At 40.5% G+C, this 12,346-nt stretch overlaps 1 protein-coding gene across 1 annotated transcript in view; it reads right to left on the reverse strand.

The window, feature by feature from the left end:
- GALNT14 (polypeptide N-acetylgalactosaminyltransferase 14) overlaps positions 1-12,346 on the reverse strand; it is a 327,705-nt gene that overhangs the window by 14,555 nt on the left and 300,804 nt on the right. Inside the window, exons 12-13 of the mRNA XM_036750878.1 lie at positions 11,736-11,819; positions 10,164-10,308 (exon numbers count right to left, since the gene is read on the reverse strand). Coding sequence (XP_036606773.1) covers positions 10,164-10,308; positions 11,736-11,819 — 229 coding nt within the window. The remainder of the gene's footprint in view (positions 1-10,163; positions 10,309-11,735; positions 11,820-12,346) is intronic.

Below are 12,346 nucleotides of genomic sequence, written 5' to 3' on the forward strand. Positions count from 1 at the left end.
CCTTTCCCATTGTTAAGTGAAGCAATACTTGTTGGTTCAGAACTGTTTCTAGAGGTTTCTGACTTGTTTATCATGTAGTCCAAGGATGTCTATTAATCCTCTTCCTTCTTTTTTCGAAAGAAAATATTAACCTTTCCATGGTTGCTTTGGGGAGATGGGCTCTGCAATGAGTTTATATTGTACAGATTGTTATGGTAATGCTTTACAAACCCGGAGAGTATTTTATACTCTCAAAAGTGTACATTAAGACTAGTATCATTTGGTGTTAATTACTCTAAAAGAGTTCTTCCCATTCAGCTTTGATTTCAAGATGCTAGTAAGTTGAACTTAATGTAGTTATGCACAGCCCAGAACAGACTAAGATATTTGTAGGTATTGCCTTCATCAACTAGCCAATAAGACCTCTGCATCCAAGCTCAAAGCCTTTTGTCTCCGTCTTTGTCTGGCACACATAAAGAATTTTATACTGATCAAATGCAAATATCATTTGGATATCATTTAAGAACAATTCCATGATACGAAGGGGCTATTTAATGTGTTTTTCAATGCAGTCTTATAATTATGATTATAATTACATCAAATAATTGGCTATTAAGATGTTCTGGTTTGATTCCTTCTTTAACCTGAAGGACATATCTAGTTTAATTTTGAAAGGATAACAATTTATTTAAGGTTGGACAGGACTATATTGGACTTAAAACTAACTCCCTGAAAAATGCTACATCTTATATCAATTGTTCTTGACATTCCTGTGTTGGTATTATATTTTACATAGGGAACAATTTTCCACGTGGGTATATTATTATTATTTAGGAATCACTGGGGATTAGCAGGTTGTACAAGACGGGAACCATATAAATTGCATGTTTAGATAGGAACAGATGGAGGATATTCACAATCTCTCTTCTACGCATTTCTTTACTCAAGAAGGTGAGTTTTCAGACATTTCGTGAATTATGGAAGATATTTGTGGGTTAGGGTAGGCAGGAGAGGCCCCAAGAGTGTTGGTGTGGAAAGAGATTTAGATAGACAGACAGACAAAGATGGAGACAGAAAAGGAGGGAGGGAGAGAAGGGGGGAAGGAGACAGAGAGGGTAGGGAGAGGGAAAAGGAGAGGGAAAGGGAGAGAGACAGAAAGAAGAGAGAGAGAGAGAGAGAGAGAGAGAGAGAGAGAGAGAGAGAGAAATGAATAATTCATCTATGGAAGATAGGAGGGACAGGTAGACAGGAGGTGAAAAGGAAAATGAGAAGCAAATCTAAGAGGGGAAAAGTTTCCTTTGTGACCATCATGAACCACCCTAGACAAAGTTCTTTTCCAAAGGGACTCTTCAGGCAATACAGGCCATTGTTGGGGCAGAGCTCCATGACTGGGTAATGGTTTAGTCTAAAAGTAAATGAGACATTGGGGGTCAACGCCTACCTGCAATAAATGAACCAGCTCACAGTAAAACCAACTGACTTATTTTGATGGCTTTCAGGATCAATACCAATCACTACAGTTAAATTGATTGTATAGCGATCCATATCAATCATAGTGACGGATGAAATAAATGGATCAGTCATGCCATGACCCTGCTCATTTTGTACTTGAAAACAGCCTGTATTTGAGGCATCTAGGTCCCATAAAAATACTTCAAGGGGGAATATCTGATAGACCGACTTAAATCTATCAGATATTCTCTAATATATGCCAAGAAAACTGATGGGCCTGAAGAAATTCTCTGGCTCAGTGAGAGAAGACTTTGGCTCCTGCTCAAGTAACCTTTCATTATCCATCCATAAAATCTACCTCTCTTGTAATCCGTCTCCAAATTCAATACAATAAGCATTTTATTGAGTGTTTACTATTGTGTGCTTGGCACCGTGCCAGTAACTAGGGAGTCAGTGACTAAAGAGAAACAGTTGCTTCCCTCAAAAAGCTTATATCCTACAGGGAGAAAGCACACACACAGCAAAACATGTACAAAATACATGGAGTAAAAACAAAGTAATTTCTGGAGTGGAAGAGAGCATTAATATCTGGGGAGATCAGGAGAAGCCTCCCAAGGCAGGGAACACTTGAGCTGTGCTTTAAAGGAAGTTGGGATATTTTCTCATTACGAGTGAGGAAATAGAACATCCCAAGAACAAGAAATAGCTGTGCAAGGCCCAGGGGTCAGGGAAATCATTTAAAGGAAAAGCTAGTTGGCTACTTTGGTTGGGATTTAGGGCATATAAGGTGAATTAATGTGAAAAAATGTGAAAAAAAACAGGATGGAGCTAGATTTCAAATGCCAAATAAAGGAGCTTGCAATTTTCTCCAGGACACAGTAGGAATCCATTGAAACTTATTAAATGGCAGTGGGGGGGCGGCGGGGTGACATGGTCAGATGTCGGCTTTAGGAAGATCAGTTCTGCAGCTCTGTGGAGGATGGATTGAAGAGAGGGAAAGGCTAGAGACAAGATTAATTAGGAGGCTAGTGCAGTACTTTAGGGAAGTAGCGTGGAGAGCCCAACCTAGGGTGGTGGTTGTTTGAGTGGAGAAAAGGGGAAAAGTGCAAGAGATGCTATGGAGGTAGAGATGACAGCATTTGGCAAGTGACTGAATATGGGAGATGGCAGACAGTGAGGATTTGAGGATGATTCCATGGTTCTAAGGAAGTCAGGGAAGGGGAGAGGTTTTTGGTTTGGTTTATTTATTTTTTTTTTTGTAGAGAGATAATAATTTCTGTTGTGGACACATTAAGTTTGAGATATATATATAGGAAACCAATATGGAGACATGGGACTGGAACTCAGGAGAAAGATGAGAGCTGAATATGTGTACTTGGGAGTCCTTTGACTATTAGATAATAATTGAACCCATGGGACTTGATGAAAACACTGAGAGAAAAGTGACCAGGACAAAGGGTTCAAAGACACTTGGGTTGGACTGAATGACCTCTGAGATCTTTGCTTTTAGAAGCGTGTGAAGCAGGAAGTGGAAGGCCTAAGAGGACCTGAATACCATAGGTCGAGGGGCAAAGATGATAAGAAGGGACAGGGAATAGGGAATACTAACTGAACAAGTGATTTAGAAGCAATGACAGGACAGGGTGAGCGCGAATGGTGATTACAGCTAAAGAAGAAGCACATGGCAACACTGTGAGGTAAGCTATAGAAGGGTCTACAGAGGACTGGACAGGACAGATAGGTAATAGATTTGATAGGAGGACCAGATATAATATGAATGAGAGAGAAGGCTATAAAGGGTATGAAGTAAAGGATTCAGAAAGAGAAGTGATAAGATCAGGACCTTCAGGGATTTGGGTCTTTTTTGCTTGCAAATCTTTCATGGAACTGCGTTAATTCATCTGAAGTTTTTCTAAATCCATCTTAGAACTTATCATAAAGAAGAGTAAATTCAAGCATAATTCTAGCAGACTGGAATTGGGGAGAGTGAATTTAAAAGGATTCAAAGAAGGGATAAATGGATCCAATGGCCTAAGATTCTATAAAGAAAACTCTCAAGATTGAAATTCTGAAGACATAAACAGGAATAATTCTTATCCGGAGGAAATGGAGAGCTGTCTAAAGCGACTGACTCAGAATGATAATAATAAAAAGATATGCATAGAATAGACACCAGGGCAGGTAAAGAAGGATGACTACAATTAAGCAATCAATTAATCAAAAGCATTTGCTATGGGACTGTTATGTGCCAGATACTGTTTTAGGTGCCGGGGATTCGAAGGCAAAAGTGAAATGATTCTTGCCTTCAAGGGGCTTACATTCTATCATGAGAAGCAATATGCCCATACGATAAAGAAAACTACAAAATAAATAAAAGATAGTTTTGGGAGAGAGGACAAGAAAATACAAAAGAGAAGCATAGTTCTGAAAGAAGAGTGTTAGGAGTGCTATACCCAGAATGAGCTGAATTTGGGCAACAAAAAGATCTTTGTTTTACATCTACATCGGGGCAAGACAAAGATTAAAGAAAGGACAGGGCACTATTGAGTGTGGTGTAAATGATGATAAAGATAATAATGAGAAGGTGCAGCTACTCATTAATGTACTCCTGTTTTTCTTCCAAAAAGAATAATTTTTGAATGGAAATTATTTAAAAAAAATCATTAACAGGGAGCTGAAACCCAAAGTAAGGAAATGGTTGAGAGCGCTTTGCCCTCATTGAGTTCATGTTACCAGGACTGGATACAATATTCTTTAGGGTACTGACAAATCTGAGAGATGGGCACAGTGAGTTTCTGTTTGTGGATTTTTGAAAGACTATGGAAAATGGAGGCAGTATTGCAAGACAGGGGAAGGAAAAATGTCCTGCTTTTCAAAGAAAAGAAAGAATGTAGTCTGGAAACTAGACCAAGGACCTTAACATTTATTCTTGGAAAAAATTCTGAAAGAGAGAGTATGTTAATTTTTAGAAAAAAGAGTAGTGATCACTAAAAGGCTTAATGCCTTTGTCCAGAAGAGGTCATCCTAGACTAGCCTCATTGTCTTGATAGGTATTAGATGGGCAGACTAGGTGAATACCATAGACATTGCAAAGCAATTGATGAAGTGTCTCGAATTCTTCTAGAGGATAATATAGTGAGGTGACTATAGAACTTGTTAAATGACTGAAGCCACAGAGTAGTCATTAGTAAATCCATATGGACATCAGAGTAATCCAAACACCTGTGTTTTTCCCTGTGCCATTTAAAAAAATAATTTTTACAATTTTTTTGCATTTATATGGAAAGACAATTTTTAATACTCAATTTTACAAAATTCTGAGTGCCAAATTTTTCTCCCTCCCCTCTCTCCTTCCCTACTCTTTGCCATTTTTTTTATCAATGACTTAGATGAAGGCATAGATGGAATATCTTAAGTTATCTCAAACTACATATAAAGGCAGTATTATAAAATAGAAAGAAGGATTGATTTGGAGTTATAGACCTGATTTCAGATCCTGCCTTTGCTATTTACCACCTCTGTGACCTTGGACAAGCCACTGAACTTATCTTGGCCTCGGTCACTTCATCCATAAAATGGCAGGGGGAGAAAGGTCGGATTGGTTACCCTCCAAAGTTCCTTACAACTCTAAAACCTAAAATCCTATTAGTTCACTAGCTTGTTCTCTCCCTTTGCTGTCCCACAGATTGTTTCCCCCTGGCTTCTACATGTCTTTCAGTGAAACCACCAGATCCCCAAACTCAAGACTTTCAAGTCATCTTCGGCTTTGCCTTCTCCTTCACCCTCCAAATCTAGTCTACCAACTTCTGTAGACCCTTAGTTCAAAATGTTTCTTGCATAGATTACATCCATACTTGTCTATTTCCACTGCCATAGGCTCTTAATTGGTTGCCTTTTATGCAGTTTTGCTATCCTTCCCCATTCCATTCTGCACACTATTCAGTGACTGTGTGGTGCACAGGTGGGATGGACCTGTAGAGGTCATCCTATGTAGTGTGCACTGATCTGCTCTGGTCACCACTGGGGAAGCATGTGCTCTCCTCAAAAGGATGACACAACAAACCCTAGGCAGTCTCTTGGTCCTTTACCATATGCTGGCTGAAAGAAAGAGAAGCCACAATAGAATTGACAGATAGGATTGACAGGTAACCCAGGAATAATGACCTATCAGTGGCCCTTAAAAAGGGATCACTATGTCTCACTTCCTTAGCTCTCTAGGTGGCATCATGCAATTCTAGGGCTTCTCACCCTGGCCTTCTCCACCCTGGCATCATGGTGACTGATCTTATCTGGCAGCCAGAGCCAGAGCTTAGCTAGGGTCCCCTAGCTTCTTTGAAGGATTTATATTTCCTTCCTTGAACATAGGTGACCAAACACTGATCTCGAGATGGATATGCCCAGGTTTGGAGGCACCCTTGTGATTTAGAGAGGTCAGAGTTCCTGGGTTCCTCAGTGGGGAGGTGGGGGGGATGACACTATGGGACATTCCCACTACATCTACTACAGAGCTTTTTGGAGAAAATGAATGTACACAGGAAGATGAGCCCTGACCTAGCTCACCCAAAGACATGGACCTGGAGGGAACTGTTTAGATAGGGCACAAGTAAGGAAGAGTGTAAAATGCTTACTTTGCAGTGCTACATAATTTCCTGACATTTTAAGTATCAAACTCTCTGAAGAGAATAATACTGGCTATGTTACTGCTGTGGCTTAAGTTTTTATGTCAATGCATACTTGTGGGTCTTATACATATCAGACAGTGTTTTTTTGTTTGTTTTGTTTTGTGCAGAGGAAGTAAATAGCTGCTCTATACCTGACCTAAGCTGTACACCGAGCATTTTTCTACTTCTCTCTTTAGGGAGAACAAAGATAAGAACTAAATTTAAACTTCAAGTAATTTTTTCCAGGATTCCAAGGTGGGGGTTTACAGAACAGAAGCATTAGGAAAAAAAGGAGTCTGACCCTCAGTTTATGTGATCAGGCACCTCTAGGGATGAATCTGGTTCATAAATGTGTAAGCCCAGAGTTGAGAGGGTGCCTTAGGAAAGAGGGAGAGAGCACACCAGCAGTTTGTTGTTATATAAGGAGAATTATATGGAATGAAATTCCTTGGATTTGACAAGGTTACTACAAAACATTAAGTGACCACTTTTAGAAGAGTGGGAGGGAAGGAAGCAATACTACAGAGACTTAATGGAGGGAGTGGGTGGCAAGGAAATAGAGACATGGCTTACCAACCTGTTTAAAATGTCTGGCAGATAAAGGAAGAAAAGAAATTGAGTAGCAGCTAAAGGGCAAAGTTGTAAAATTAAGAGTCAGGAGTAGCTAATCCCTAAGGTGCCTTATAATTCTAACATTCTGTGAGTCTCTGTAGGATGGAGTAAGAGCTATGCCCAGTATCAAATATCTCTGAAAAAGATGTGATATATAAGATACATAGATAACTAACAGAAATATATGACCTAAACCCATTCCCCAATAGATAAATGATCAAAGGATAGGAATAAATAATTCCCAAAAGAAAAATTGCAAAATAATAATAACCATTTGAAATTCTTTCAAATCACTAATAATCATAGAACTGCAAATCAAAAAACCATGAAGTTTCACCCAAGTCACAGGAAATTGACAATGATGATAAAAATGAGAATAGTCAATGTTAGAGGGATTGTGAAAAGACAGGCACACTAATGCTTTGTTAGCGGATCTAGGAATTGACACAACCATTCTGGAAGGTGATTTGGAATTATGCAAATAGAGAGACTAAAATATCTATGGCTTTTGATTCAGAGATTCCACTACTAGGCATACAGTCTAAAGAAGTTATTGGACAAAAAGAATATATACATATTTATGGCAACACTTTTATAGTAGCAGAGAACTATAAATAAAATAGATGTCCATCTTTGGGGGAGTATCTAAACCATCTGTGACACATGACAACAATGTAATATCATTGTGTTGTAAGAAATAATGAGTACTATGAATAACAGGATGTATGGAAAATCTTATATGGATTGATGCTAAGTGAAGTAAGCAGGGCTGGGAAAACAATATATCCAATGACTATACCAATGTGAATGAGAGGAATAAAGATTACAAACCAATTGATACTGAATATTTTGAAATTATAAAAGAACTTAATCTCCAAAGAGCAGATACAGGAAGATATCTCTCCTGACTCTTTTGTAGAGGCTTGGGTTCACAAGTATGGAACATTGTGTATAATATCAGCTTTTTTGATGCGTTGATTGGTTTAAATGATTTTTCCCCCTCTTTTTTTTTCTTTTTTCAAATCTCTGTTATAAGAGCTCTTTGGGAAAGGGGAGGGGATGGAGACTGGAGGAAAATTAAGCAATGAAAAACTAAAATACATAAATAACTTTTTTTAAATGAAAGAAAATTATTTCAAGAAGGAGAGACATGTGCATATGTGAATGACCGCTAACATTCACTAAGTAAGTGACCCCGGCCAAATAACTTAATCACTCTGAGACTTAGTTTCCTCATCTGTAAAATGAAAGACCTGTGGTACTTACCTCAGAAGGTTATTATGGGATCAAATAAGATAAAGTATCTAAAGAACTCTGCAAACCTTAAATCCTGATTTATCCTGTATATACTTATGCATGTATACATAGATGTATGGATGGGTGCGTTCTCTCCCCAGATAATATGTAACCTCCTTAAGGGCAGAGATTGCTATATTCTTTTTTTGTTTTATCCTTAGAACCCTATTGCTGAATCTAGAACACTGTCGGCTTAAAAATCCTTGGTGAAGGGCAGATTGGTGATGGCAGGGACCTCTGAGGTCTGACTTCCTCATCATACACTTGGAGAAATGGAAACCCAGAGAGATTAAGTGAATTGCCCAAGGTCATACTGGCCCTACCTGTAGGCGGCAGAGCCAAGATTTCAACCTGCATCCTCTGACTCCAGATTCAACACCAATTCTGCTGTGACACACTCCCTTCCAAATGCTAGCAATTATCGACATTACCCTTCCTTCCACCCCTTACTCTGAGACCTGTAATCAAGTAAACACTAGCTTTGCCTTGGGAGAGTGTGTTAATGGATGGGCGTCCAGCTACCATCGAAGGCTCTTCCAAGACCAAAGCACGCTTGTACTGGCCTTTGCTCATTGTTTGGGTTTTGATGGCTCAGAGTGAGTGTAAATAGCAATTGTTTCTGTTCTGGACAGAAACTCTGAGGGTCTTTCTCTCCTAGACCCATTCTTTTATGCAGGCGAACTAGGCCATCTTTTGCCTCAATTCTTACCTAGCTTTTAATTACTGAAAGGGTGTTGCCTCAGACAAACTGAGACCTGGGAAAGATCTTAGCATAAAAAGGCCAAAGTCTCCCACTGCATCTGAGGCCATCACCAGTGGTCCTTATCTATGTCTTGCCACTGGACTCCAATGACTCTGCAGGCTGATGACTTTGTACTTTTAAATCCAATTCATTTTCAAGTCAAGACATCACCCTCCTGATGTCATCGGTCCTTTTTGAACACAAAGCACAAGCAACAACATCTGCCCTGGCCACCACGCCCCTCTGTGTGCTGTCTCCCTCTATTAGAATATAAACTCTTCACTGACAGGGCCCATCTTGCTTTTTGTATTTGCATCAATAGAGCCTGGAAAAACGCTTGGCACGTTGTCATTCTTGTTGTTGTTTGGTCATTTCAGTTGTGTCCAACTCTTTGTTTGGGGTTTTCTTGGCAGAGACACTGGAGTGGTTTGGCATTTCCTTCTCCAGCTCGTTTTACAGATGAGGAAACCAAAGCAAACAGGGTTAAGTGACTTGCCCGGAGTCACACGGCTAGTAAGTGTCAAAGGCTGGATTTGAACTCAGGTGTTCCTGTCTGCAGGCCTGGCGCTCTATCCACTGTATCACGTAGCTGTCCTGGCACTTAGAGAACACTTAATAAATGCTTTTTTGTTGTTCATTAATTCATGAGGGGAAGGAGTCAGAGAGGGGTAAAGGAATCGAAGACACTGGAAAAGGAGGGGATACCGGCAGTAGTGAGATTCAGGAGTCGTAAAGGGATGACGTTAAGGGCTATGTTTAGAAAAGAGAAAGGACCACTGCTCCTCTGGGACTGATGGATGCAGGATGATGAGGAGATGGAGGCAGGGGACAAGAGTACATCGAGCTTAAGAGATAGGTGGCTAAGAAAGCTCAATATAGGAGGGTCTCACCTAAGGTAATATGAACTTTACAAGTCAAGAGTTAAAACTGCAGTAGGAACCATGAAGGTATGAATTTCACAGACTTGGCACTTTAGCCTGGAGGCTCTATTACCCATTGAACTGTTTTCCTTTGTTTGCATTTACAGTTTGAGAGGTAGGGAGACAACCTGTTCTGAGTGACAAGGCGGACTTTCTTCCCCCAGCAAGCAAAGCACGGAGGTCATATTCATTAAGCTCCTGCTATGTTAATGACTGCTTTAATAATAGCATAAATGCTGAACATCAGGCTGTTCTTTCAGAGAAATTCTATGCATTTAGGAATATAAAAAGCAGTAAATACAGCTGCTAAAAGCCTGGGAATTACCTTTTTTTTTTCAGTCTCAGCCTCTGAGCTCTGCGTAGAATTGGGTATGAAAATCATCTGACATTTCATAGAAGCAGGTGAGCTGGGCTGTGTGATTTGGCCATCTCCCCATCACCACCACCACCACCACCCACGGATGCAAGTGCCGTAACAAATTCCCAAGTCAGTGTCTTTACCTGGGGCTTTGCTGCTTCTCCATCACCATCAATACAAAGACTCAGGATCAGGGACGGGAACTCTTGACCGGCTTGCTTTCGGGACTGTAGGCACTTCTGTTTCTGCCGGATGATTCCCTTCTGGAACAAGGACTCCTCAGGAATCCTGAAGGAAAGGCACAGGGAGATGACAGCTCCCTGCTCAAAAAATCCAGGGGTTTTGTCTTATATGACCTAGGAGCACCAGCTGAGGATTGGCATTCCCTGAGGCTTGAGGGATATTCAAAGCAGAAATAAATGAATCATAGAACAGGATCACAGAGCTAGGGGCTAGAAGGGAGCTTGGAGGCCATCTAGTACAAACCCCTCTTTTTACAGATGAGGGAACTAAGAACCTGGGAAAGGCTATCATCCAAAAACTCAACCAAGGTTACATAGGCAACAAGTGTCCAAGGTAGGTTCTGGACTCTGCTTGCAGAGTCAATGTTCATTCCACCGTACCCCACTTAAAACAAAAAAAAGGATACTTCAGGGCTGGGAAGGGCATTAGGAGGTCTTTAAGCTTATTCTGTTCCCTTAGGGTAGCATTATAGCTAAACTGCCTTAGTCAAATGAGAGTTTATCCTGTTTTTAGGGAACTTCAGAGAAAAGATTCTAGTCTCCCTCTAGTTATCTATTCCATCATCTAAAAACATGGTAAAGAAATTCTTGGTAGTTTAGAATTTCATTCTAAATTAAATCCCCCATGTTATTATTTGAACAGCTTTCTTTCTCCATCCTTAATAGAGATTAATAGGTCACCTTTCATGTAAACCGCTATCATCCACTGTAAATAACAGTGATTATTAAGTTACCTGTCAGCCTTAATTTATCCCAAGTAATCTAATAATCTTTAGCCATTCCTTCCGGATCCAGCTCTTCAGTACTCAGATCTTCCCTGAGGCTCCCCTCTAGATTTTCCTCCTTTTAGGTAAGGGCATTGGTAAGAATTATTATTGTTGTTCTCCAGTCATTTCAGTTGTGTCTGACTCTCCTCGACCCCATTCGGGATTTTCTTGGCAGAGATACTGGAGTAATTTGCCATTTCCTTCTCCAGGTCATTTACAGATGAGGAAACTGAGGCAAACAGAGTTAAGTGACTTGCCCAGGGTCACATAGCTAGTAAGTGCCTGAGGCTGGATCTGAACTCAGGTCTTTCTGACTCTAGGCCTAGCCTCCATCCACTGGTCACCTAGCTGCCCCAATGATAAGAATACAAAGGGTGTAAATTGATTTCTAGGGCAGAGGGGTAAGGGCTTTGTCACAAAGTGACAAGTGAGGTGGAGATGGGGGTGGGAGGTTGGCATGCTTCTTCCCAGGGCCATGCTTGGCCCTAGGCCAATGCTTCAGCGTTCCATCACTATGTCAGACCCTCTGTTAGGGCCCATATTTCCCCCAAATTTCTTTCATAGCATGGGCTGACCCCTCCCAGTACAACTGTAGGTGCCATTGGACTGTCTTCTGTATTTGTTTCCATATCCCCACCCCCACCAATGGTTTTTGCCAAAGGTTAAAAAAAATCCTCCTTAAATCTCTGAAAGGAAAGATGGATACCTGAGTTCTGGATAAACATTCTCCAGGTACCACTTGAAGGTATGGCACTTCAGACGTTTCCTCAGCTCCACTCGGCTTTGTATGCTGGGTTGCACAGAAGGGGGAAGAGGGACAAGAAAATAATCACTGTACGCAGATGGCTTTATAATAGCCTCAGCTACTGAGGATCTTGGAGGCATTTGTAGCTGAGGAAATCTGCGGAGGTTAGAGAACACAAGTGCCCACACTTAGCACCCACCTCCCTCTGGTATGCTGAAGAAATGAACTAAAACGAGAGGATGAAATACAGTGCTCTATAGAGAGTTATAGAAACACTTAGTAACGTTGGGAACAGTTAGCAATGATAGCTCAGAAAACTTTATTTCACTTTGAGAGTAGAACCTGAGAGATAGTTTTAATTTCTGTTTGAAAAAAATATAACAGCATGATAACATTCAGTGTATTTCGTAGCTATCGCAGTATCATCATTTAGAGCTGGAAGGGACCTTACCGCTAGGTCATCTAGTATAACCCTAACTTCTCTGATGAGGAAACTGAGGCCCAGAGAGGTTAAGCAATCTGTCTAAGCTTATATTGTTAGTGAATAGCAGAACCAGGGTTTGAACTCAAGG

This window comes from Trichosurus vulpecula, chromosome 3 (genome assembly GCF_011100635.1).
Source record: "Trichosurus vulpecula isolate mTriVul1 chromosome 3, mTriVul1.pri, whole genome shotgun sequence".
In the NCBI taxonomy this organism is placed as follows: Eukaryota; Metazoa; Chordata; class Mammalia; order Diprotodontia; family Phalangeridae; genus Trichosurus; species Trichosurus vulpecula.